Source organism: Laccaria bicolor, genomic scaffold, assembly GCF_000143565.1.
Source record: "Laccaria bicolor S238N-H82 LACBIscaffold_11 genomic scaffold, whole genome shotgun sequence".
Lineage (NCBI taxonomy): Eukaryota > Fungi > Basidiomycota > Agaricomycetes > Agaricales > Hydnangiaceae > Laccaria > Laccaria bicolor.
Genome location: NW_001889882.1, coordinates 715549 through 740009, shown reverse-complemented (window position 1 = coordinate 740009; position 24461 = coordinate 715549). Strand labels below are relative to the sequence as shown.

General features: G+C 45.9%; 8 protein-coding genes across 8 annotated transcripts; 4 read left to right on the top strand and 4 right to left on the bottom strand.

The window, feature by feature from the left end:
- Window positions 1-3099: 3099 nt before the first annotated feature.
- LACBIDRAFT_326909 (uncharacterized protein) lies at window positions 3100-5508 on the top strand (the record flags this gene model as incomplete). The annotated part of the gene is made up of 13 exons (XM_001880877.1): window positions 3100-3225; window positions 3290-3395; window positions 3485-3498; window positions 3872-3889; window positions 3947-4068; window positions 4132-4437; window positions 4486-4516; window positions 4618-4687; window positions 4792-4915; window positions 5205-5259; window positions 5344-5369; window positions 5432-5443; window positions 5493-5508. The coding sequence occupies 13 exons, from the start codon at window positions 3100-3102 to the stop codon at window positions 5506-5508; spliced, it is 1026 nt and encodes a 341-aa protein (XP_001880912.1).
- Window positions 5509-10492: 4984 nt separating this feature from the next.
- On the top strand, window positions 10493-10784 carry LACBIDRAFT_297132 (uncharacterized protein; the record flags this gene model as incomplete). The annotated part of the gene is made up of 2 exons (XM_001880876.1): window positions 10493-10652; window positions 10702-10784. 2 exons carry the CDS (start codon window positions 10493-10495, stop codon window positions 10782-10784), a joined length of 243 nt encoding a protein of 80 aa, XP_001880911.1.
- Window positions 10785-11490: 706 nt separating this feature from the next.
- On the top strand, window positions 11491-13026 carry LACBIDRAFT_297131 (uncharacterized protein; the record flags this gene model as incomplete). The annotated part of the gene is made up of 10 exons (XM_001880875.1): window positions 11491-11542; window positions 11595-11780; window positions 11861-12222; window positions 12273-12390; window positions 12443-12519; window positions 12572-12594; window positions 12645-12730; window positions 12784-12849; window positions 12900-12941; window positions 12989-13026. The coding sequence occupies 10 exons, from the start codon at window positions 11491-11493 to the stop codon at window positions 13024-13026; spliced, it is 1050 nt and encodes a 349-aa protein (XP_001880910.1).
- A 170-nt stretch (window positions 13027-13196) lies between these two features.
- Window positions 13197-17446, bottom strand: MFP-1 (multifunctional beta-oxidation protein; the record flags this gene model as incomplete). Its single annotated transcript, XM_001880641.1, has 26 exons — window positions 13197-13282; window positions 13334-13410; window positions 13455-13579; window positions 13637-13664; window positions 13726-13822; window positions 13882-14033; window positions 14091-14170; window positions 14223-14387; window positions 14444-14556; window positions 14742-14757; window positions 14810-14859; window positions 14913-15065; window positions 15119-15161; window positions 15213-15365; window positions 15417-15439; window positions 15487-15565; window positions 15616-15628; window positions 15682-15862; window positions 15910-16105; window positions 16358-16519; window positions 16572-16631; window positions 16684-16796; window positions 16851-16999; window positions 17048-17174; window positions 17228-17322; window positions 17382-17446. 26 exons carry the CDS (start codon window positions 17444-17446, stop codon window positions 13197-13199), a joined length of 2601 nt encoding a protein of 866 aa, XP_001880676.1.
- Window positions 17447-18210: 764 nt separating this feature from the next.
- LACBIDRAFT_190376 (uncharacterized protein) lies at window positions 18211-19638 on the bottom strand (the record flags this gene model as incomplete). The annotated part of the gene is made up of 4 exons (XM_001880640.1): window positions 19492-19638; window positions 19069-19455; window positions 18477-19016; window positions 18211-18423 (listed from the first exon to the last, which is right to left on the bottom strand). Exons 2-4 carry the CDS (start codon window positions 19378-19380, stop codon window positions 18211-18213), a joined length of 1065 nt encoding a protein of 354 aa, XP_001880675.1. The 5' UTR covers window positions 19381-19455; window positions 19492-19638.
- Window positions 19639-20303: 665 nt separating this feature from the next.
- On the bottom strand, window positions 20304-21558 carry LACBIDRAFT_297126 (uncharacterized protein; the record flags this gene model as incomplete). The annotated part of the gene is made up of 2 exons (XM_001880639.1): window positions 20304-21468; window positions 21524-21558. 2 exons carry the CDS (start codon window positions 21556-21558, stop codon window positions 20304-20306), a joined length of 1200 nt encoding a protein of 399 aa, XP_001880674.1.
- A 170-nt stretch (window positions 21559-21728) lies between these two features.
- Window positions 21729-23254, top strand: LACBIDRAFT_326903 (uncharacterized protein; the record flags this gene model as incomplete). Its single annotated transcript, XM_001880874.1, has 5 exons — window positions 21729-21837; window positions 22148-22206; window positions 22484-22613; window positions 22675-22787; window positions 22844-23254. 5 exons carry the CDS (start codon window positions 21729-21731, stop codon window positions 23252-23254), a joined length of 822 nt encoding a protein of 273 aa, XP_001880909.1.
- Window positions 23255-23462: 208 nt separating this feature from the next.
- LACBIDRAFT_297124 (uncharacterized protein) lies at window positions 23463-23878 on the bottom strand (the record flags this gene model as incomplete). Its single annotated transcript, XM_001880638.1, has 4 exons — window positions 23463-23546; window positions 23607-23714; window positions 23770-23797; window positions 23862-23878. 4 exons carry the CDS (start codon window positions 23876-23878, stop codon window positions 23463-23465), a joined length of 237 nt encoding a protein of 78 aa, XP_001880673.1.
- Between the last annotated feature and the right edge of the window lie 583 nt (window positions 23879-24461).

Sequence of the window (24461 nt, the reverse complement as noted above, 5' to 3'; positions counted from 1 at the left end):
ACTAGTAAACTAGGGGACCTCAAATACGAAAATTTGATCAGAAATACGAAGAACTCAGTTTACAGTTCAATGAACTTTGATTCTTTGTCGGGTGAGCGTGACAAGTGTGATCTAAGGCTCATGGATTTGAACCCTGATGTTAGCATCACCTATCAAAATTCTGACAGTTGTTTGTGACTTGGACGTGACAACCATTTCAATCTCCCAAAACAATCGACTTCGACGACTGGGAAGCCTCCGTCAGCTTCCACAATTGTACAATAAAAAAATAAAAAATACATTTATGTTCATGAGATACACATTCACAACCCCACAAAATTTAGAGCCCGGAGTGTAGTGGTTGTGGCATAATATAGCCAAAGGTCAAATCGTTTCAAACTCCTGGTCACTGATAGTAAGGGTGGAGTGGTTGGAACTTGAAGGGTGTTCTACCTAATGTGGTTGTTTGTACAAATAAAGGCACACAAAGTAAAATTTAGATATCATGGTCTATGATTATGCAGTTAGCTGTAACAACCTTGGCTTCATAGTAGTATAAACCATTTAGTGGTACATGCGAATTAAAATGTTAAAAGTGTGCCTTGCCCAATGGATCTGTCAATGTGGCTGCTGCCGCTGCCAGAGAGATAGAATTGTGCTCCTTTACTTTGGCTGCTGTGAGTGGTTTGTCAGGCAGGATGTCATGATTGGGGGGAGGATTATGAACTGAATATGACAGACCCTTCAACTTTCCACATCTCAGTCACAACTGTTTCACCTGAGTATACAACACCACATCAGCAAATTGGGGAGAACAATATAAGGGTATGGACACCTCATGACGCTTCTGAGTGACAGAAGGCCTCAGAGGCTGATTCTTTTGATGGTGGCAATTGGCCTCTGAAGGGTATAGTCACTCTATCACTAGCACGCAAATCCAAATTAAGGATGCTTTTTTTGACATCTAAAAATAACTGGAGTGTCAAGCCGACAGCCTGTGGTGGTGGCTGCACTGCTAGCCCTGCGACACCCTCACAATATCCTCCCTCCCGCTCCCATAGTATTCCATTCTGTACAATATGAATTTCAGGGCTACTACTTACAATTATTTGTAGTGATTCACATTGGGCAGCTATGGTTCAGTTTGAACGGCAGCACCTACACCTCCAGGCTTGGGGCTGACTATGTCATGGTCCACAGCATCAACCTAGCACCTTGTGCCCCCGAAAAAAAAATTGTTCATAAAATTAGAAAAACATGTTGGTCACTCTGCCATGTATCACACTGAAAACCATGAAACTCATGAGCATATCAACAAGCATTTTAAACATCCCGCTCAATCAATGTTCCATTTCCTGGGACCACTCACAATTCCCCAAGATCGGAATAGCTTGACACATGCATATAAGTACTGCTTTCTTTTCATAATTTGTTTATTTGGGAAAAGCTGAATAGCCTGAAGGGTTTCTGTAGACTTGTATAATTATGGTTGGAATGTAAATGTAGCCCCCTGAAAAGGTTACTGCATTTTTTCTTTCTCTAACTGTTTCTTTTCTTGACAAGCACCTGTGGGCTTTGGCTATACTATCAAGTACTATACAACAGTTTTTTTAAGAATGTGAACTCAAAACAGAAAGGACACACAAGCTGTTTACTGAAATGGTGCTGTGAAAATCACCTTTCCTCCAGACTACCTGCTTCAATCTATATGGAAATAATACCAATATCAGCTGTTGCATACCCCAGTGCATAAAGAACAGTTTTATTGAGCTAGAATTGAGGAGGGAGGTGGAGGCAAGCCTCAAATTATATTTTTCTGGAGTAAAGGTCAGACTACGCAGGCTACATCAAAGATTGGTGTCTTAAGGATTGTAGTGACAGTTATGGCCTACGAAGGCTCCCTCCCTATGAATTTCATCCTACATCAAGCCACTTTGAATACAAAAGAGTAATTCTATATCTACGAATGCAAGGCTACTGTAGGACATAAATTGGTGCATCTGATGTTGTTTTTTTTATGTTGTAGTCTCCACATTGTAATTTGTCATTTTTTAATCAATGGCAAGGATGGAAGATGTGTATTACAAGTATCAATATCGTAAGATCTCTTAATAATCTAACCTACACCCAAATAAAATCTAATACATGATCTAGCGCATGGCCCACAGAGAGGGATGAGATGTCGACATTGGCGAAGATTGACATGTTGCTAGAATGTGAGATATAATCAGGAAGCATCTCAACACCTGGCTCAAACCTATTATGGTCAGAGTACCTTCTGATCAGAGGAGAGAACTGAAGTTCACCAAATAGCAGGGGGCAAGCATTGTATGTCTTGGGAACAAGGAATCATCAACAAAAAAGACAGAAATATAAATGGCAAACATTACCCACCTGCAAATTACTATCCACTTGTCTCTGTATTTCTTCCCTATCACTGAAAACCCAGCAAAGCATTCTTCCTATCCAGAGTGGATGTTCAGGTAGGAGGACAAGTGTCATGACCAAGAGATTTGGTAAATGTGTGACACATCAAGCTCGGAGCAGCAGCTGGAATCAGGACTTTTATGGTTGATGTGAGCACAGACGTAGAAGAATCCTACATGAAGGGAGGACTCAGAGTTGGGGATTATCTCAATTGTCGAAAGGTTCAACTTTCCATGTGTGAGCATCCTGCGTGTTGGCCTCCTGAGATCTGGTCACCCTCAAGGATGAATGATGATAGACATACCTATTTGGATAACAGAAATTCAACCAGCTCCCATAACCCCTTCCACAGCGGCCATAATTCCGCACCAGTGTTTGGTGTATCAGTCCATTTCACAATTATCTCTGGATATCGGCAGCGGTGTAGGACCCTGTTGCTGGAGTAAAAGAATGCGTAAGGAGTGTAGGCAGGGTGGGTGGCTAGGGAATGTCACAGGTTTACAAACCCATACAGGTTGAGGTTGCAGGTGGGCACGGGTTGGCATTTTCATACCCCAGCAAAACCCATACCTGTGACATGGGTGTGATGGGTGTGACATGTCAATCACGAATGCGTCACCTTCACCACGACACTCAACCTCCACCACCATACCCTCCAGCACGGTTACCAGACAGTGTGGCACAGCAACAACAATGCAAAAGACTCAGATATGTTGGTCAGTAGTAGTGACACACAGACGACAGCAACCACAACAACGACGAGTCAAACATGATGGCAATATGGGGGGGATAGACACAAACAGAGGGCGGGCTTACAAGGTGCGCCTGTGAAGTTCTCTTTTCTTTTTGTTTCCTGACTATTACAACAGCACCACAATGACAGCACCTGCCAATGGACCCCACCTCACAGATCAACGCCAACATGGTCACATTGTTACGGTTGTTAAGTGTAACGGGCAGTTATGTTAAGCTTTCGTGTTTGTTTGTTTGTTCGTCTACCACAGTTCTTGTCGTTGAGACAAAGTGGGTCACTACAATGTTCGCTTGGCCCTTAAAGCGACACGGTAGGTTCTAGTAGCCTTGCGCCCGAAGGTCAGTCCAAGGTTCTATGATACACTGACTTCTGTTAAGTCAAACGTGTATTAAGTCTTCAACATTGAAGACTTTATCGTCAAGGTTTCAAAAGAGGCTCTAAGTCGAAAGACTATAGAGTTCAAGGGCGATCTTTGTTTCTGAGGGTCTGATGAGGAGGAACTAAGCTTAGATTGCCTAGGTTCAAGCTACCGAATACAAATGGAAGTACCCTACTTATATACTAAGGGTATGAGTCAAATACAAGTCAAAAGTATGAGTTCGTATGACTTGTGTAGAGTCATACAAGTTGTATCTAGTCTATAAGAGTCATATGAGAAAAGTAAAGGAATCTAGCTGGAGTGCGTGTCTAGAACTGTCCAGTATGGTCTAGATACATCTTAAGAGTTTTGTAAGTGTCTGCGCGTATATGTTTATATGAGAAAAAGAGTCTGTAACACACATGCAGTTGCTCACCACCAACCACACAACACAATACTGTCAAAACACTGGCGCATGCCCTGTGCCCCAGTTACCAATAACAATGAGTCAAACACAATGGAATATGGGGGGGATAGACACAACCAGAGGGTGGGCTTACAAGGTGCGCCCGTGAAGTTTTCTTTTCTTTTCGTCTACTGACTATCACAACAGCACAATGACGACAACACCTGCCAATGGACCCCACCTTGCAGGTCAATGCCAATACAGTCACATGCAGTTGCTCACCACCACACAACACGATGCCATCAAAACACTGGCGCATGCCCTGTGCCCCAGTTACCATTTCCTGACTTTCCGATCCTCGCAGGTTTCCATGGCAGTATCGATTGACACTTGCACTGCCTTTGCAAGGTTCATTGGTCATTTCTGGAGGGATACCTGCACATGGGTTGGGAACCCCCAGGTTTTTGTAAACCCTCGACCCGTACCTGCAAAAACCCACACCCGTGGATGCAGGTATGGGTTTTGATGGGTATGGGTGCAGGTTACTCTGGAAAACCCCAGGGTAGCCCGTGACATTCCCTATGGGTGGTTGGTGTGACAAACATGTTATCAGGGTGGAGGTCATTCATTGTCAGGTTCATTGCTAGCTAGTTGCTGTAGCAGTAAGCAAGTGCTCTGACTCTGATTGCTTAGCACTTGCTGTTTGGTGGTGTACCATGCTGCACAAGAGACATAGACGGAGAAAGTGATTGGTGGGCAATATGTCAGTGAAGAGGGTGGAGGTCATTGGTCTCAGAAGGGGTTCGTTGCTGGCAAAGCATGCAAGCGCTCATCTGCAGCATGTGTCTGGACACCAGCAACCATCAGCCAGGGCTATTTTTGGAATGACAGCGTGTGAAGTGGCAAGATCACCCCCCTCAGAGGCCAATTACCACCAGACAAAGAATTGGCCTCTGAGGGGCCCTAGCACTTATAAAGCACCAGGCCCAAGGTGGGTATGGAAGGGTATATAATCAACACAATCTGATATAATCATTACAATTTGACACCTGCCTTGTATATAAAGAACCAAATATTGTACAAACCTTGGCTGGATTGTAGCATTTGCAATGATTGTGTAGATTACATACCCTTACATACCTTGTAAAGAACTAAGAATGAGCAAAATGAACCAGGATGGTGTTGATGGGCATTTATCATCACATTGCAAGGGTGGTGGGTTGTAACTGGTGGCTAAAGGGCTTGCTATAACTATGTAAATAATTTTTTTTGTGTTCCAGTGGGTTCAATCTCAAGGTCTTAGGGCCTCATCTCAATGCACTCACTCAATTTCAGGTTAGAACTGTTAGACAACATTAGTTCACACATAACCTAGCCATACATCCAAATGTGACACTCAATTCTGAGACATTCTCTTAGGTAGTAGCTAAAGTATTTAGTCTAAGGTTAGACCAAGAACTCATGTGATCTAGGACTGCTCCCAACTACAAACACATATCATAAACAGATTGCACTCTCAGTAAGTTCTCATTATATTCAAAGTAACTAACTTGTATTTGCAACACTAGAAACTTTGAACTCTGACAATGGTGGAGAATCTCCACATTTTTTCACAACAAAGTACACAGATATCTCATGCATTGTAAAATAGATGATGGAAATTTCCACATTTTTTCAAGGAGCATGGAAGGTATACAGAATATATGGCAGAGAAGTTCAACATTTCTTTCAACAAAGTGCAGAGGTAATCTGTGCATTGTAAAATATATGACAGAGAATGTTTGCATTTTTTAAACAAAGTGTGAAAATATTTTGTGCACTATAAAATACATACTACACAATCTTCACAATTTTTTGAATCAAACTGTGGAGTTATTTCAAATCTCAGCTTTTTTGAAACTGAAGTGCAGAGATGTTTTGTGCATTATGAATTTGGCCATCAATAAAACCAATTAAACAAAAAGAAATTCAACTACACATCAAGATATGAGTCAGGATAGAATATCAGTGTCATTGAGAAGCATGGAATGATTGGGTACATGAATCAGGTACTATGTCCTGTAAAGTCCTCAATATCATTCTTTTTTTGAAATAAGTGTGCCATTTTGAATTTGAATTTTGGGATTTTCTTTGCAATATTGGACAGATGGTGCACTATGTATGTAAATATAAGAGGGAGATTTAAATGAAAGTTATCAAAATACATACCTCTTTTCTCAGGATTTTGAAGGGTTGCTGATAAGTTTCCCATGCCTAGAGTGGTGTTGGGGTGTTCCACTCCAAGAATTCTATTCCTTGCATCCAGAACTTGGATATCCAGTTTCTCTGCCTCTGTGTATTTTCCCATGTATTGATATGTTGATGCTAGATTAGCCATGGCTATGATTGTGTCTGGGTGTTCCACTCCAAGAATTCTGGTGCTTGCATCCAAAACTTGGATCGCCAGCTTCTCTGCCCTTGTGAACCTTCCCAGGCATCGGTATGTTGCTGCTAGATTTGCCATAGCTATGATGGTGTGGGGGTGTTCCACTCCAAGAATTCTGTTCCTTGCATCCAGTACTTGGATATCCAGTTTCTCTGCCTCTGTGTATTTTCCCATGCATTGATATGTTGATGCTATATTAGCCATGGCTGCAATTGTGTCTGGATGTTCCACTCCAAGAATTCTGGTATTTGCATCCAAAACTTGGACCTCCAGCTTCTCTGCCTCTGTATCTTTTCCTAGGTGTTGATATATTGCTGCTAGATTTGCCATGGCATCGATTGTATCTAGGTGTTCCACTCCAAGAAGTCTGTTCCTTGCTTCCAGAACTTGGATCTCCAGCTTCTCTGCCTCTGTGTATTTTCCCAGGTCTCGATTTGTTGATGCGAGACTTGCCATAGCTCTGATTGTATCTAGGTGTTCTACTCCAAGAATTTTATTCCTTGTATCCAGAACTTTAGTCTGCAAGATTTCTGCTTCCTTTATATATCCTTGTTTTCGCAAAAGATCTCCAAATTTGGCATAAGCATCATCCAAGTAATAGATAGTGCTCTGATTACTTCCTGATCTAGAATACTCCATATTTGCTCTTAGATGTGTCACCAAGACCCTCTGGAATTTATATGGTTGGCTTTCATCCCATCTCAGTGAACAAGATAAAGTAACATATGTCATTAAGCAACATCTTTCCCTCTCATCTGAAGTCATTCTGTCTCTGCCCCAGGTATGCACCAGTGGATGCATTGCATACACACCATCAAATGGTGATTTCTTGATTAAGGAGAAGAACAGCAATACCCGAATGCCTTCTCCAAAAAGTAAATTATCCCAAGTACCTGCCTTGTTTAGAGGAAGCAGTCTCTGATCCAGCATAGAACTCGCAAGTGGCAATTTAGGGTGAGAGGTTTTTTGATCTTTTTGAAGAGCAGCATAAGAAAATATTTCCTCAGTGATTCCCTCATGATGGAGGAAAGGAATTATATCCAGGAGGAGCATTGCAATATTGGCTGCATTGGCCTTATGGGAATCATCAGATTCAGCCCTTTGTTGAATTTCTTTGTATGATAGCTCCCAAGTTTCATACACAGTCCTGTTATACCTAGATGCTCCAGTAAATTCAGAATCTGATAATAATGTTTCCCGATGCTCAAAATACTTTGCAAGATAGTTTCCAATAGTAGTAGCTCCAGAAGCAATATAAGCACCAGCCTGATCAATAGCAAGAGGAACACTAGAGAGCTCCTTCACAATCTTCAAAGCATCAGCTTGAAAGTCTACCCTGAATGGATCCAAGCAACTGGATTTTAGAAGTAGTTCAATAGCATCACTTTCTTTCATTTCTGTCACTTCAAGAGAATTTTCTGACAAAGTCAAACATTGCATGGCAGAGTTGCGACTAGTTATTAGAATGTTCCCCCATTTTCCAGGTGTGGGAAGATAACCCTCCAGCTCAGCAGGTGATAGAACATCAGCATTGTCAAAGACAATTACATAGTTCTCTTTCAAGGAGCCAATCCAGTGAAGAACAGATTCAAGTGACCCATCTAGTCCACTAGACTGAGCTGCAGGAAGATTACAGATACCCTTGAGTCCCTGTGTGATGGTGCCAACTGAGGAAGCATCAATCCAAAAAACAGAAGAGAAACTAATGGTAATTAAAATATTAGAAGGGATCTGCCTCTTTGCTGCCAATACTCACCAGTCAGACATTTCCTCAACAAACTTCAAGCAAATTTGAGTCTTTCCAATGCCCCCCATTCCATTTAATAGAAAGAACTTTCTCTTCTGAGCTAAGTCATTCGTGCTGAAAAAATGCCTCTTGAGTTTGGTGATGACTTCTCTCTGCCCTGTAAACCGATTGCTTGGATTTGGCATGAGGGGAATGACTCCATCAGACATCATCCTATTGACATAATTGCTGTTGTGGATGTGTATCTGCCCGGGATCACGCTATCAGTTTGGTTCAATGGAACATTTATATGATAACCATTCTACTCACGGTGTTAGCGGTATTGAATGTGTTGTTGTTAGCAACAAAGTGGTGAGCACCCGCAAGAACGCTCGCTCTGCTCATGTTAAGATACTGAAGGCGGAGTCAGGATGAGAGAAGGAAAGGAGAGCGCCTGGAGGCCAGGAGACCCCCAGTTGTCTATTTTTATATATCCCCAGCACGTGGACTCCTTGACCGAGCGCCGTTTTCCGTTCCTCGGTTGGTTTACCCTCTTCTATGGGAAGGCTCGACATTCTTGCATACTGGTTCTGTACGGCACTCACAGGGTTCAATAAAATCTGCTGGACTTGAAGGCGCCTGATTGGCTGAAGATGGGCTTGTGCTGCGTTTTTGAACAGCAGTTCTCAGAAATTGCCTGGAAATGAAGGTGCAAGTTTTCTCGCTGAACGCAGGAGCGGCTGACACTCTTTTGGGTAGCCATCATGATGGATCCATCTGGCGTCAAGCCTTTTGGCGTCACCATCCGTCGAACTGAGTGACTGACGTCGAATAGACTACAGCAGGATGTCTCAAAAAAGCACCCAAATTGACCATGCTTACATTGAATTGCTCGGTGGGAGGCCAACTTGTGGCCCTTTGGTTTAAAAGTTGATCCATGATGGCCCAAATGAGGCCTTGTGGCCGTCGAGCATCCCAACTTCAGGTAAGTTTGACTTCAACGTCGATAGCTAATGATTATTTACGCAGCTGGCTCTATTCTGCCACTTTCTAAAGTCCTGGCGTGTTCGGGTTCTCGCACGCCCACATTCTCCCACTTTCCTCCCTTGAATTAACGAGACGATGTTGAAGTTGAATGACGAACGGTATCTTTACTAACGTCCAGAATGACTTCGCACACACCTACCGTCTCCGCAATAACGTGTCTTTTGCCTCCCAATTCGGACTGCGCTTCGACCGCCTCCTGCTGTCGGTTAGATCTTTTACGCTGCTTTCCTGGTTGATGTTGATAGTTGACAAGACCTGTTTATGCTCTGTGTGTAACGCTTCCCCGTTTCGTGTGCGGCGGAGGCCCGAGAGCGAGTCGTTATAGAATGTCCGATAGGTCGAGGTACTCGTCGTTCGATGTCCACAACCGGATATTGTGGCTGAGGTTCGGACGATACGCCTTCGATGAGAAAGAAAACGGGAGGTGAATGTTGAAGTTGCTGGTGCCGGATGTATACAGTATCCCGTTCGCTTCCCCCCTTTTCCCTTTCATCGGTGTCGAGGAGATTTGAAGTCTTCCTCCAGAATTTACATTGTGTTTCCCTAGGCTGCCATCGCATTGGCAACCGACCCTCCCCCGGGGGACCGCGCCATGATGAATTTGTACCTGCTGCAAGAGCATTGGATCGTCAACTCTGTTTTTGAGGGTTGTGCGAAGGAAGGGCGAATCTGCGCCTTTTGGAAAAGGGAGAAGCGCGCGAAGGTTGATTGGGCAGGACGTGAAGGGCCAGGTGCCCGCTGTGGGTGTCGGCCTTTAGGCGGAGGTAGAGGTGATAATCAGATGGCTGTCCCGGATTTTGAGAAGGCAATTTCTACGAATGAGGAGAGAGAAGCGTGAGTGGCGGGAAGTGCTGTTGCAGACGGAACCTCAAGAGACAGGTGGTGGATGGACGAAAATTGCGAGAGAACGACTCGAACGGTATGGTCTGAGATGTATACAGAAATATATCCAGTAAGCACATTTCACCACTTCGATTCGCTTCGCGGCAACACTGACAATGGTAAATTGAATTTGTGTTACAGATGTGTTTGGCTTGTATTCGAATTGCTGTGCTATGTATGTGGTCAGCAACGAGGGACGTCGAACGATCTAACAATAAGTAGGGCTCCTGAGTAAGTAACACCTCATTTCCACTCACCCTTATAGTGCTTCCAGCGCTCTCACCCCCTACAGCAGAGGCTCTACAAAAATACTGATCAATAGCCTTGAAAATGGGTGCGTTTCCTATCATGAAGCTGTTCTATGCCAGCTGCTGACCCACAACTATTGTTGCAAACCTTCAGAATCACCAGGCGACAAAACTGCGGCTCTGGATCACGATATACCCAACCAACCAAGGTCACCGACTAGAACTGTATATCCACCCACCATGGGACCCTCTCATAAACGATCAACACGCAAAGCAACAAGATCAGGATCCCGTTTCGAGCACATACGCCGCCAAACGACCTTGATGCTAACCCCACAAAAGAAACTTGCACCACCTCCTACTTTTCTTAAGAGCTTAAAGGCCATCTTAATCGCATCATGTGAGCTTACATTCGCCTCCACGATACATTCTTCGCTCAACCGCCGCAGGGTTGAATCTTCTTCTCGTGTGTATACCCGTATCAGTGAGCGTCGCCATTCTCGAAGTTCCCCAGGTTCTCAGATTCTTCTAGTGGGCCCTACACTGGGCTCTTCCAGATTCAAACAAGAACAAAGACACCCTCGTTTTTATCTGTGAGTGGTTTTCAGCAAGATTTCGATTTTGATTTACCTGCGGCCGATAGTTTCATTTTTTTCTATAATACCCCTAGCGAAGGTGAGCTTTTGTAGCATACAAAGCGTTGATTTGATTAATGTGACGCAGTTATTGGCCTTTGCCACCGATGAACTATCAATCCGAGTGGGTCAGACATTGGCTGGACTTCTCAATGCTACTCTTGTGAGTGTCCTCCTACCCCTTTGAATCATTTCACGCTAGATAAAACTTACGCTATAGGGAAACACGTATGTCTCCTTTAATTGGTCAAGTATTGGCAAAGTTTCAACACTTTTCTAGAGTTGAATTAGTCGTTGCAGTAAGCGTTGAGGAAAACTAAAATTTGATAGATAATGATGCCCTTACAGATTATTGCCCTCTTAAAATGTGAATTGCAAATTGTACAAGCGTCATGTAAGTTCGTCATCCTACGCCATTCTCGCACCAAACTCGCTCGGGATGGCTGTTGACCACAAAAGTAATCGATCAGCGCTTGCAGCACGAAAGCTTATTTTTGCCTTCCAGTGGTCGGTTCCGTCCTCAGCAATCTGTGTGCGCACGCTAGCTTCTTTCAACCCCGTACGGCGATGTAATCGTTGACGTTGCCAGTACTCGTCCTGGGCATGTGCTTTTTTGCAGGAGGGTTAAAGTACTCAGAACAAGGCTATGGAATCAGTGCGCTCATCGTTCTTGTAAACATTTCCGCCCTACTTATCGTATTTCGTAGGTACCACACAACTCAATTCGTCGTTGTTGACAATTAGTGTCATTGCGGTTCTCCTGCCGGCGGCTTTCCACTTCTCAGCTGACCCAGCAGTAGATAACCCAACTGAGGCAGCGGACATTGTGTCAGCCAGCCATGGTGTAGGTTCTGCCTTCTTCCTTCGGACAAAGGCATTGACCACGTTCGCAGGTCGCCATTATTCTTTTTTTCAGTAAGCCTCGGGTATCAACTACTATTTGGGTATCGTTGTGCACCTATTATCTGAACAGTATACTGTGGCTACCTATATTTCCAACTTTACTCGCACGCCACATTGTACTCGAACGACAACGCCATTCAGTCAACAAAATACGTAAAGAAGGGCAAGGAAGAGAGGGATGCAGCCGAAACATTCGTTGCAAAGACAAAGGCAGCAGCGACTGGGTTATTCAACGAGAGGACGAAGAAGGGTATCACCTTTGGTGGTCGTCCCAGCGCTAGCCTTCGTCCCGTCGGCCGCACACTCACTGCCTCGGATATTGACGAACCTCAGGGAATTAATTTAGAGGAAACCCCGGCGGAAGAGGAGGAGGAGGCTCTGCCTCAAATGACAGCCTGGATGACCATTCTTCTATTGGCTGTCGTGATTGTGGTATGTTTTGTTGACTCTTCTCGCTCACGAGGCACTCATGCCATCTACAGCTTGTGACCATAACCGCTGATTGGCTGGTTGGCTCGATCAGTGGCCTTACGGAAACCCACGGCATCAGCAATGAGTTCGTTGCAGTGATTCTCCTGCCTATTGTGGGGAATGCCGCTCGTAATTATACAATTCATCATTTCTACTTAGCATCCTAAGGATAGGCCCACAGAGCATCTAACGGCCGTTACCGTTTCAGTGAAAGATAAGTTGACATTGGGTTTAAGTGTCGCCGTTGGCTCTAGCATTGTGAGTTTTGTTTCTCACAAAAAAAGGAAATCAAATTTCATTTCCTTCCCAGCAAATCGCTCTCTTTGTCATTCCGTATGTCATAACTCGATTGGATCGTGAATGCATCGTTAACTCCTTACAAGCCTTATTGTAATCTTGGGCTGGATCATGGGAAAGCCAATGACTCTACTGTTTGACCCTTATGAATCAGTAACCATGTTTCTTGCAGGCAAAACCTCAGTACAATCCACTCTTGTCACAACACTGACCTTTTTGTTGTAGTTCTCACCGTCAACTATGTGGTGCAGAATGGTAAATCGAATTGGCTAGATGGCCTCATCCTTATGGGTATGATAATGGTACAAACATTTTCAGATCGCTCATTTTTGAACAACTAGGTCTATATGTTATCCTCGCTGTCACATTTTGGTATTACCCAGGTATGTTTTATCCTTCAATACCACTCCTATTTATCACTTTTGCACAGGTTCCGATCCCTTCGGCGTGCTCGCTACTTGCCATTAATCATATATCCACCCATATCTATGCCCCTTAAAGTTATAAATAATTCATTGTGGAAGGTCAGGATCGTCTCATAATTTTTTTCATATATTCCGCTAGCCTTCTTTACTGTGCATGCTCTTAACCTCGGCTTCATAGTATAAATCATTTGGTGATACATGCAATTTAAAACGTTAAAGCCGTGCCTTGCCCGATGTATCCGCCAATGTGGCTGCCGCCGCTGCCAGAGAGATAGAATTGCGCTCCTTTACTTTGGCCGCTGCGAGTGGTGTGTCAGGCAGGATGTCATGATCGGGGGAGGATAACGAACTAAATATGACAGTTGACCCTTCTTTCCACATCTCAGTCACAACTGTTTCACCTGGGTATACAACACCAGCAAACCTGCTCGTGGTTATGAGTCTGCCAGGCGAGCAAAAAGCATGGCTTACCGAACTTTGATATCCTTATACGGTCCAAATGCCTTGAGCACGTGCTTTCCAGAGATACCCATCGAGCAAAGACCATGGAGAATGGGCTGGTCAAAGCCTCCAATAGCGGCAAATTCGGGCAGGATCTAAGCGATCGAAGAGCAGTGAGGCGATGCAAAACACGAGCTTAACGGTAAACTAACATGCAAAGGGTTATAATCGCCACTCAAACTGGCGAAATAGGTTGGTGTTTAGTTGAATTCTTTAGAGGTGTGTAAATTCGGATACGTACCGGTAGAGTGCTGCCTGTGAGGGGGTCGTTCTTTCCTCCATAACAACGTCGGGGCTTCGCGCTGGGGGTTTATTCGCCACTGAGGCAGGACCACGGTCTACGTGTAAAGATTTTTATAACCGTCATGATAAACGGGCGTATAAAAAGAGTGCGCACCATTCCCAACACGTTTTCCTCCAAAACCTCCGGCTCCTCGAATGAATACGGTCGATTGGTTTTCGAATACCACTTTCCCTGAATGCTTGTCGCGCGTTTCAATGATGATTGTCACCGCTGCGGCCTTGCCCTTGTCAAGCACCTCCAAAAGTCTAAATAAGTATAATGGTTAGTATGAAAGTTCCACCAAGATTATGGACGGTTGTAACCTCGCTTCACTGACGAGCTCCCCTTGCGTCGGAATGGGTCCCTTGATGTTTAGGTATTGCTCTCCATGCAGGAGCTTAGCCTGTTGAGGCGCGAAGTCAAAATACAAGTCTGGAGCCGGACCTCAAACGTACTGGGTTGAAATTGGGCAGCCAGTCTAGCGGAAAACCTGCGCTACATGGAAATTGAGGGACAACGCCGAAGGTTGGCAACGCAGAGAACTGGTCGTCGCCCTCAAATGTCCATTGTAACTCCTTCTCCGTAGCACCAACGCCTAGGTTGTATAAAATGACGTCTCGCTGCGACGAGGCTCATCAGTGCTGGAAGTAAAACAGTTACATGAGTCGTGTTATACCTCTGTGTATGAGTACGTCGTGCTGTCCGGTATCGTCCTTTTGGCTTTGGCCACGAGTTCGGAATCTTCTCGGTCAGCGAAGGCGTTGGGATCCTTGAACGAAGACATGGCTGCTAATCGAGACTCGGACAGAAGAGATACAGTTCATTTCAATATGAATTCATTATCACATGCAAAATGGCTTCCCGGTGCAGCCATCGTGCTTTATTCTGCCACAACAAAATGCTATATTATGAAGATAAAATAAAGATACAGAGGGTAGACTATAGTTTTGACTTGATGGCGTCGCCTTTGTTACCAAAGTTCTCAACAAGCTATTCAGAATCGGTCATTACGCTTCAAGTAGTACATAGAAATGACTCAAACCTGTTGGATAGCATCTTGCGTTGACGCAGGGTGTGTTGCTCGGCCATCCTCTAAAATACCCCAAGTCAGCGATTATTAGGCGAGACAGTGTCGTTGCACCCACCGAAGTTGGTGATGTTGCCCCACTTGGCAACAACATCCTCGATCGTAAAGGGCTTAACCGTTGGGAATCCATATCCACCCGAACGTTGCCAGCGTGTTTGTGCAGCCCAGCCTCCGAGAATCTCGAATAACGCTCCCGAAGTTTCTTCATTGTCTAAGGAAACACAACAAGTCAGCTCAGTGGAGGCTGGTACAGGGGCGACGAACCTTTGCTACTAAGATATCCAACAATAGGTGCGATGAAGTCGGGCTGTTCAGAAATGTCTTAGCAGTCGTACTTCGGTGTCAAGTGTTGGCCCACCTTGAAAGCGTCGACCATCTCCTGGGGCCAAATGGTGCTTGTCATAGCCGTGCCAGCCGATGGCGCAATGACGTTGGCGAGGATGCCATACTTCTTTCCCTCAATGGCTAGCGTTCTTGTTAAACCAGTAATACCGGCTTTTGCTGTCGAGTACTAAAAATTACAGTCAGAAATATGTTGATCGTGTGAAGGGGGCAATCTTACATTGGCCTGCCCGAAGTTTCCGTCTAGAAACCATGATAACTTAGCACCATCAACTTGAGAAATGACTTACAGATCCCAACTTGAGAGCAAGTAGTCACGATACGGCCATACTTTTGCTTTTGGAAGATAGGCCAGACAGCTTTCGCGCACTGTAACAGTATGTCAACAAAGCACCTGTTGTCGACTGGCGGAAACTTACTTTGAAGGTACCACTATCCACGACGCAAATCAGGAAAAAAAATGCCAGCAACCGAAGACGACTAACCGGAGATGAACAGCGAGAACAATATCCCACTCCTGCTCAGCCATGGCTTGGAAAGACTTGTCACGGAGGATACCGGCATTAGCTATGAGAACATGCACGCCACCAAACTTCTCCACGGCGATCTGTGCAATTTTATCGCCATCTTCCGCAGAGCAAACAGCTGCTACTGCCTTCCCGCCAGCTAAATTCTGATCAGCAACTGCGACGAAAAGTTTGACGAGAGAATACCTTTGATGACCTCATCGACGACGGAGTTGGCGCCTTTTTCGCTAACGTCGTTGACAACCACGTTCGCACCAAGTTTTCCGTACATGAGCGCATACGCGCGGCCGAGACCAGCACCAGCACCTGTGATGATAACGGTTTGACCATCGAAGCGAACAGCAGGAGATGATTGCGGGTTGGGTGGGAGTTTCTTTGCGGCCTCGAGTTTGCCCTAGAGTAAAAAATTCGTCAGGAGGCGCAGGGTTTAATCAAAGGGGGGTCATTACGACAGAATCAACATCCGTTACGGCAGTAGGGCTGCAATACTTGAGGTTAGAATTCGGCCATGGTCAACGCTGATTGCTACTTACTAGGATGGCTTCGAGAAGTCCGTGATCTCGTGCCATTTGGTTTTCACCTGATTGAACTCGGTTATTCCAAACAAACAAAAAACCTCAGAGAAATTTCATACAGCGGAGGGGGTGAATGATGTGTCTGTCTTGAAGATTGCACCATTGCTCCTTTCCCATCGAAGCTCGGCAATGAAGCCAGCCCCAACTTCGAAAACCTTTCCAGAAGCATCTGGACCATCGGGATGGCAAATGGCAGCAACAAAAGGAGCAACATATTCGGGCTGGTCAATGAAATCAGTGTCCAAAGCATAACGAGGGGAAAACGTAGCTTACGCTCAGGTTTGCAAGCATCTCAGGGGGCATGATAGTCTCGGTCATAGCGGAGGCGGCCATCTACCCATGCTTGTCATTGTTCGATCTTATTCATGACAATACAACAACGTACTGGGGCAATAGCGGTGGATTTGATGTTGTACTTGGCGCCTTCACGAGCGAGTGTCTTGGAGAATGCAACTAGACCCATCTTGGCAGCACTGTAGTTCGCTTGTCCAAAATTGCCTGCATTCTTCGTAAGAAAAAAAGGCAAGTCATCGTCGTGGAGACAGCACATACCATACAGACCAGCGGCACTGGCGGTGTTGATGACACGGCCGAACTTCTGCTTGCGGAATAGCGGCCAGGCAGCCTTAGTGCAAGAGAAGGCACCCTTCAAGTGAACCTCCATGATCTGATCCCATTCCTTATCGGACATGTTCTTGAACCTACTTACAGTCAGACGACGGGTTAAACGGTGCAACTTCGGAACTTACCCCTTGTCTCGCAGAATCCCTGCATTGTTGATTAAAATGGTCACGGTGCCAAAGGCATCGACGGCAGTTTTTATGACAGCTGCACCGTCAGCGACCGACGACGTGTTAACGACGGCCTTTCCGCCAGCTGAATTTCGACAGTTAGTGTTTGGGTGGTGACATCATAAACTGGGGGCATACCTTTAACGATTTCATCAACAACTTTCTGCGCAGCAGCAGCATTGAAGTCGTTAACAACGATGTTTGCGCCTCGCGAAGCAAAGAGAAGTGAATAACTATTCCCAAAGAACTCGTTAACCTGTATCTGCGGGAAACGACAGCTGAAGTCACCTACGCCTTTCCCAGTCCTCCGCCGGCGCCGGTAACGACGACTGTGTGGCCTTTAAATGACAGCGACATTAACTTTGAGACGTTGGTTGAAGGTGTTGATGGTGTTGAGTAGCTTCTGAAGGGGAGTCGGTTATAAGTGTATCGTTGGCATGTGATATCGACCTTTACCGGTAGTTACATAAGCTCGAGTGTCACGATGCTGGTCCGTCGCGCAGCTGAAATTAAGATGTTGTGGGCAAAGAGCATATGCATTTCATTATCCGAATGCAATAAATATTAAATACTAGAAGGAGCGGAAGGTCTAAGGACTCGGAGATGCTCCACATTGCGCGCCGCGAAAAACCAGAAGAGACGATAATGAAAGGCAGATCTCCAGAGATGTGTAAGAGACTAATGCGAAAAGCAAAGCAAGGAATAGCAAGCAAGAAAGGCAGATGCAGTTGAGAGATAAGCAAAGATATGTTACAAGGAAGACCAATATGAATGAATAAAAAAAACAGTCATGAGCGAGAGTGGAGTGTGCGACAATGAAATCATGAAGACATGGGTGGGGCATTAGGATCTTGATATAAGTGAGAGAATTGATGAGAGCTTGGAGCTCTAGTTGTAATGAGAGAGTTTGGGCATGGATGTGATAGCGAATGGCAAGGCATAGAAGGACAGCTGTCCGGGGAGGAAGATGATGAGATTGTAGATGCGAGGACAAGGTGAAAAGTATGAGAACGCCAAATGAGATATGATCAAATGGTGAGACGTGGATGGGTGATAATGAGGATGCAGACGAGAAGTACAGAGCGTGATGCAAGTATAAGAAACGCCCCCGAGCTGGCTCCTTATGCAAGAACCATGGGGTCGGCGGTTGCTTCGTAGTGAATCTTGGCCCATTCGATGGCAAAAACAGATGCCTTCAGGAACTTTTTGTTGGCGTACTTCCTGCAGACATATTGTCGAGAAAAATTCTCCTCGGTCAGCTTTTCGACCAGTAGTTCGTGTCCCGGAATGAGTTGCTCCTCTGTGTAGCCGGAGTAAAACACGAACGCTTCGTTCTAAAGAGCAAGAGGTATCAGTTACATGACCCGAACGTCGAGACGCGACTTACCCAGTCACCACCCAGCATTCTCCTCGCGCTATACATGCCCACCGCAGCAACAATACTAGGTTTTACCCTTAGAAAACGGTAGTCCAGTAGGGTCACTTCTATCAAGAATTTGCCGAGTGTTCTCGTTTGGATGTCGTAATCGTCGGACTTGCTGATCTTTCTCATCCAACTATAGGGCGAGCAGTAATGCGATATCCGGAATTCGAGCGTTTGCAACATGATTCGCTCCCCTTTCAAAATCTCCTCTTTGGTGTATCCCTTCTCGGTCATGTAAACAAATTCATCGACAGATGGTGCCAGGATTTCTTCATACTTTGCGGCAATGAACATAGCCGTGACTCCAACGAGCTGAAGTTTGACGAGGGATACAACGCGCTTGGTCAGGAAGCGGTCCACGATATTAACCGCAATCCACAGCGTTTCCGGGAGCATGTGGTACCGTAAATGAACCTGTAGGAGCCAGTCTACCAGCGTCTGGCGCATCCCCCACGTAATTTCGTTTTGACCATCCATGTAGTTCGGATTGGGCATCATCTCCTCCTAAGTTTCATAGAATTAACGACGAACTAAGATCAAGAAAAGATTGGCATACCTCCAGGTCACACATGTATTCGTAAATTTCTTCCGAGTATTCGGAAACCATCGTCGTATCGAAGACATCGATCCGATCATCGAAAACTTCACGTACGGCCTCAACTTCCGCATGGAACTTGCGTGCTCGGTCGGTAGAGACTTCAGGCCAAATACGCGTTCGTTGTGATTTAGGGTTCGCTAGGGCTTCCCCAACGTCTTCGTCTTCATCATCGTCAATACCAATCATTGCCTCAACCTCTCGCTCGTTAACGAGCAAATCGGCATCGTCGTCGAGATCACGGTCTACCGCAAGGTCATCCTCAATGTCCATCTGAAGCTCTGCCTCTTTCACCTCGATCTCTTCGGGAATAGGAACGTGATCGGATACAGACGTCCGTGAAGTACGCTTAGCATCGACGACGCCTGATATCCTGGTGCGAACGGGGGGCGCGCGGGCGGTGACAGTGTTAGAGACGGGTGGCGCGGCAACTCCTCGGCCAGGGCCTAAAGGTACGCGTTGGGCGAGAGTCGTAGAATTGGAACGACCTCTTTTCGAGCCGGTCTCCTCCTTCTCCTTTCCTGTGACGAGCTTGCTGACAGCGTCCTTAACTACGGCGTCACAACACAGCTGAGGTATTGCGAGAAAAAACCAACCTTTCTATTGACAGCAACCGAAGTCACTTCACCGAGGGCTTGTCTTGTGGCCGCGGTGGTGGTGAGGGTCGGCTTCACTACGTTCTCCTTTGCGACGAAGCGAGATGCACCTGGGGCGAGCGAGTTTGAGGGTTGACGAACATGTCTGCTCATCGCGTTCTCATCAGCCTTTGCACGGTGAGCGACTATGCGCCGTTGGGGTAACTGCAAAGAAGGCAGTGAGGAATTGGTATGTGTAATAGGAGAAGAATTTTACGCGAGCATGGTTGGAAGCCATTGTATAAACCAAAGTTGTTTTTGTATAGTCTTGAGGACGTCGAGTTATGATAATGAGTAAGGGAGAATGAAGGAAGGAAGGAAAGAAGAAAGGATAAGCGCTGTGGCAAAGGCAGCCAGGGAATGAAGCGAAGAAAGCCTTAGTTCTTGTGGTAAGAAAGAACGGTCAGCCAACATCCAAATCGAAATTCAGACTTTGAACACCAGTCACGTGTAAAAACAAACATACATCTACAACACGTCGCGACGCGCTTTCCAATTTGGCAATGGTTCGAGCCTCGTGGGGTCGTGTCACGTGGCATAAATGTGTTTTTTTATTTCTTCCTACCGCAAATTGCTGAATCTCTTCCGTTTCTCCCTATTATCAAACATCTCTGAAGCATCTTTTCGAATACCTATTCCCGATCGACCTTTCGTCGTACTCAACTCGAGTGGTTCAATCAGTGCAACTCTTCCCTCTTCAGGAGGCATCCCAAGCGCACTGCCTGGTTCCCAACCCTGCTGTATTAAGAGTCTATGTCCGATATTTGTCGTTGGCAAAGGAACAGGGGGCTCAGATATTACTGGCGCATCCGTAGGGTTCTCTAAGATGCCATCGGAAGACGGTGAATTGACCCTCACGGGTAAAGGCGACACACCAGGCGCGTCGGGGTGTGAAGAAGGATGGAACTGACGTCGACGAGCCGCTCTGTCAACATACTGTGCATCAAGGTCTGCCGTTCGTATAGAAGACCGTGAGTTCCGAGCATCATGATTCCGGAGAAGACTGTGCTTCAGCATGGTCAGGGCTTTTCTTGGATCTCCGTCTGGTTTGGGCGAATATGGTCGTATATTTGAGTCTAAGCCAGCCACGTCCCTTGTTCGCTTAGCCGATTTATGTTTAGAAACGGGAAAGAGTGGTATTTCTTCTCCTGCGAGGGGGGAGCATTCTTCACATGGGTACTCATCGTGGATGTGGATAATGAACGTCGTACTTCCCAACGTTAGTTGGTCCATATGATTCAGTCGTCGAGGTATACTTGCTACTCTGGATGGCGATAACCGCACCCCGGTGCCAACAAGTTCAGAGGTTCCACAGTTAGAACGCAAAAACGTCCCATGTTTTGAACCCATGTCAACGACACTCCATTCTCGTCTTGTTCCGTCCCAGTAAGCTGTTGCATGGAGTTTGGAAACTTCCATCTCTTTCAGTCGTATACGTGGCGTTGTGGAGCCATTTGGGGCGATATCACGTCCGAATTGCACTTCCCAATGTGCATCAGCGCTGGCAATCCTATACTTCGACGGAAGAATAGAGGACCGAGCCACGATCAAACGAAGTGAGGGCATACTCCTCCCTCGCTTCCTCAATGGAGGATCTGAGGTTGTGGGGCTGTCATCGCGTTCGGTGGATGTCGAATCGCCAGGCCACTCGTATTCGGGGTTGTACATGTCTGTTGCAGATGGAGAACCGCCAGTAAGCTCCCCGTCCTCCATGATGAATCCTACACTTTTCTTGTGCGTGTCATCAAAAAAAGATATTCAGAAAAATGCCTGTACGATACCTGTGCCCAGTATTAGTTGTTGGAGTATGGCTCATCTGAGGCTCGTGAGCTACTTTATGTAAGCTCACCGTTCTCACTCAGTCTGAGTCAGAACGTCCACCAAAGGGCAAGAAAACACTGTAAATCGAGATTCCCAATCACCTCTTTGCCTTGAATTTTTATGGAGCAATTCACCGAGGTTCATCGAAGTCGTCGTGCAAACGAAATGAAGTTCCTACATGATGCTTACTCATTTTTAGGAACACTCGAAGCTTCTCTTGAGCAAGGAGTGGATGGTCAAAACCGACACCGTCAGGTCCACACCTTATCTGCTGGTCAGTGTACCTAGATTTATCTAGGACCGTCGGCCAGACAACCAATGCGCCAGTAGAAATTCTATCATTCGCCGGCGGACCTATCTTGTTTCATTTTTATAACGGATACAAAGTTGGTTTGGGCAGAAGGTATGTTGTAAAAGCGGGTTAACAATTGACTGGGAGCCGTCATTCACCTCCGAACCAGTCCTCACAAGTAATCAATTTTCACGTCGCTGGCGTCATTGTAATCCCGACTCCCCGCCTCTCTTCCCATTGGATGAGCGTGAAAATTCCTGGAGAACTACAAGTCTTGAACATTTGTCGAAAGTTCATTCCCTGGGTGCCATCTCAGATTTCACATTCGATATCGTAGAATCGAACTATGCAGTCAGTTGTGCATCCACGATGTCTTCACTCTCATTCACGGAAAGTAGGATCTTGCTTTTGAACTGGAAGGCGACGGATTCAAGTGGAGATGGGAGACATGCTTCCTAGGACACCGTTTCTCGGCCGAACTCATCTCGAAACATCTCATATTCCCATTGATAAGCGTCAACCACCTCTCTTTTTCCTCCGTGGACTCTGTCAGCGAGCTTCCAGATTCTGATTTAGAGAAGGCTAGATTCCCCCCCATGAGCAAGTGCTTTGTCTTACTTTTTCGCAGGCCGTCGATAAGGTTGGTCGGACTGCAAGGCGAACAGTCGATACCCACATCAAGAATGCGCTCTCCAAACCCCGCGTAGCTACAACACTTCGACGGATGACCGCAATGTTTAATTTTGTTCCTGATCTTCGTGAGGAAACCTTCACAAACCTACTTCAGCACAACCTAATCAACTGTCGCGCTTCCTGTAGCACCTGTCACCTCTGTCGTTGATACTCCGGATCTTACATCAAAAGGGCTGGACAACGGTATTTCGATCGAGAAATCTCCCCCCAAAGCACAGCGGGTTTCCCCACCCCCTGCGGTAAGCATGCGTCTCGCCTCGCTGTACTTGACGGAGTGATGAAATAACGGTTGTAGTCTCTACCTATTGCCTCAACATCACGCGACCGCGATCAGGTCAAAGTTCAACCGGTACACCCAGATTCTGCAACGGAGTCCGAGGCGGAAGAAGAGCCGGTTCATATCAACAAGCCAAAGGAATCATCCCCATTTGCAAGTCAGGGAGCTGCAGCGATGCCCACTGGCCAAGCCTTTTCAAAGTCCTCATCTGTATTTTCGCCGACACCAGTGACAAAGGGAGAGACATCCAATTCCGACTCAGAGCCTCCCCAGCCAATGAAACAAAGTAAAAAACCTCGAATAGCTTCTTCAAGTGATGATGACAGCGATAGCAAGGCGCGAGTGGCTCAGAAAAGGAGTGGGTCCGGAGCGGGGGGGATAAAGCGCGGAACTAAACAGCCAATCAAGCGTGGAGGCAAGCGATTCTAGCTGAGTTGATCTCAGCAAAGACAGGAAATGTATAAAAAAAATTCGCCTGCTTTGATTGAAGATACTTGACAGCCTCAAGCACGACACGTGAAAAGTTAAATACTTTGTGGATATAAGGTGCATATTGTTACACGATGCAGGGGTGAAATAAATGCGCAAAGTTTGTGATACATAGGAAAACAGTCATAGAAAGAATTCGGGTTGAACGTCAGCGAGGGAGGCGGTCGAACGATCTGCATTCGTCACAAGGAGTATGAAACATATTCACGACTCTTTGATGGTCATAGGGAGTCTTGGAGAAAAATAAAGGAGAGTCCGTCAGCCAGATCAATACAAAGAACGCGAGACGCACCTTGTTGCAACGACAATTTGGAGCTTTGTGTATATGCGCGCTGCTGATGCCACACGTTTGGGAATTGCAGTCGAATTTTTCCCCTGAGTAGTACGACCTTATAAAATGCTGATGATTGACGTGGTGAGCAGGTAATATCTGGAAAGTACTTTTTGTGACTCACTCCGCATCCACGATAGTAGTCGCCGAACCTGCAAGCGAGAATGGTAAGCACGTCATATCACACTGATAGATATACGTTGAAGTGATATTTACACTTCTAGTTCGCACATATCTAGAATTCGTGAACGGGTCAGAGGCGAAGTCGACAAGATGCACAGACTAAAAGTCTGAAGTGGTACAACGGAGAGGAGTTGATGCAAGTCTGCGTCCCAGTAGACCCATGATATAGGATTTGGATGGAGTTACGTTTTGCTGAGAAGGATCATGTATACCTTGTCACGCGACATTACATCTGGTAAACAATTGCAAAACATGGGGTTGAAGAGAATCTTGAGATCGTACCAAATTCAAGCCTCGCGCATCGAGTCGTGGCCGACCGCCAAATGATGCACAACGACCTCCACGGATAATTACGTCTTGCGGAAGCACCTGCACAACATCCCAAGCCGAAAAAGGATTGTTTCCGTCGTTGTAGGTGAAAACATGTCCACGATTTGGAACAGAGTTGCCTTCTTGGGCTATAGACATGTAGAAACTTATAAACGTAGCCTCGTTTAGATGGAATTATCGATACCTGTGCAAGGAACACCAACGGTGAACGCGTGACGTTAGAGATCTTTACCGATAATCGCACAAACGTACCATAAGCAGTCAGACCAGGGGATCAAAATACATGCCGAACTTGTCGTCTCT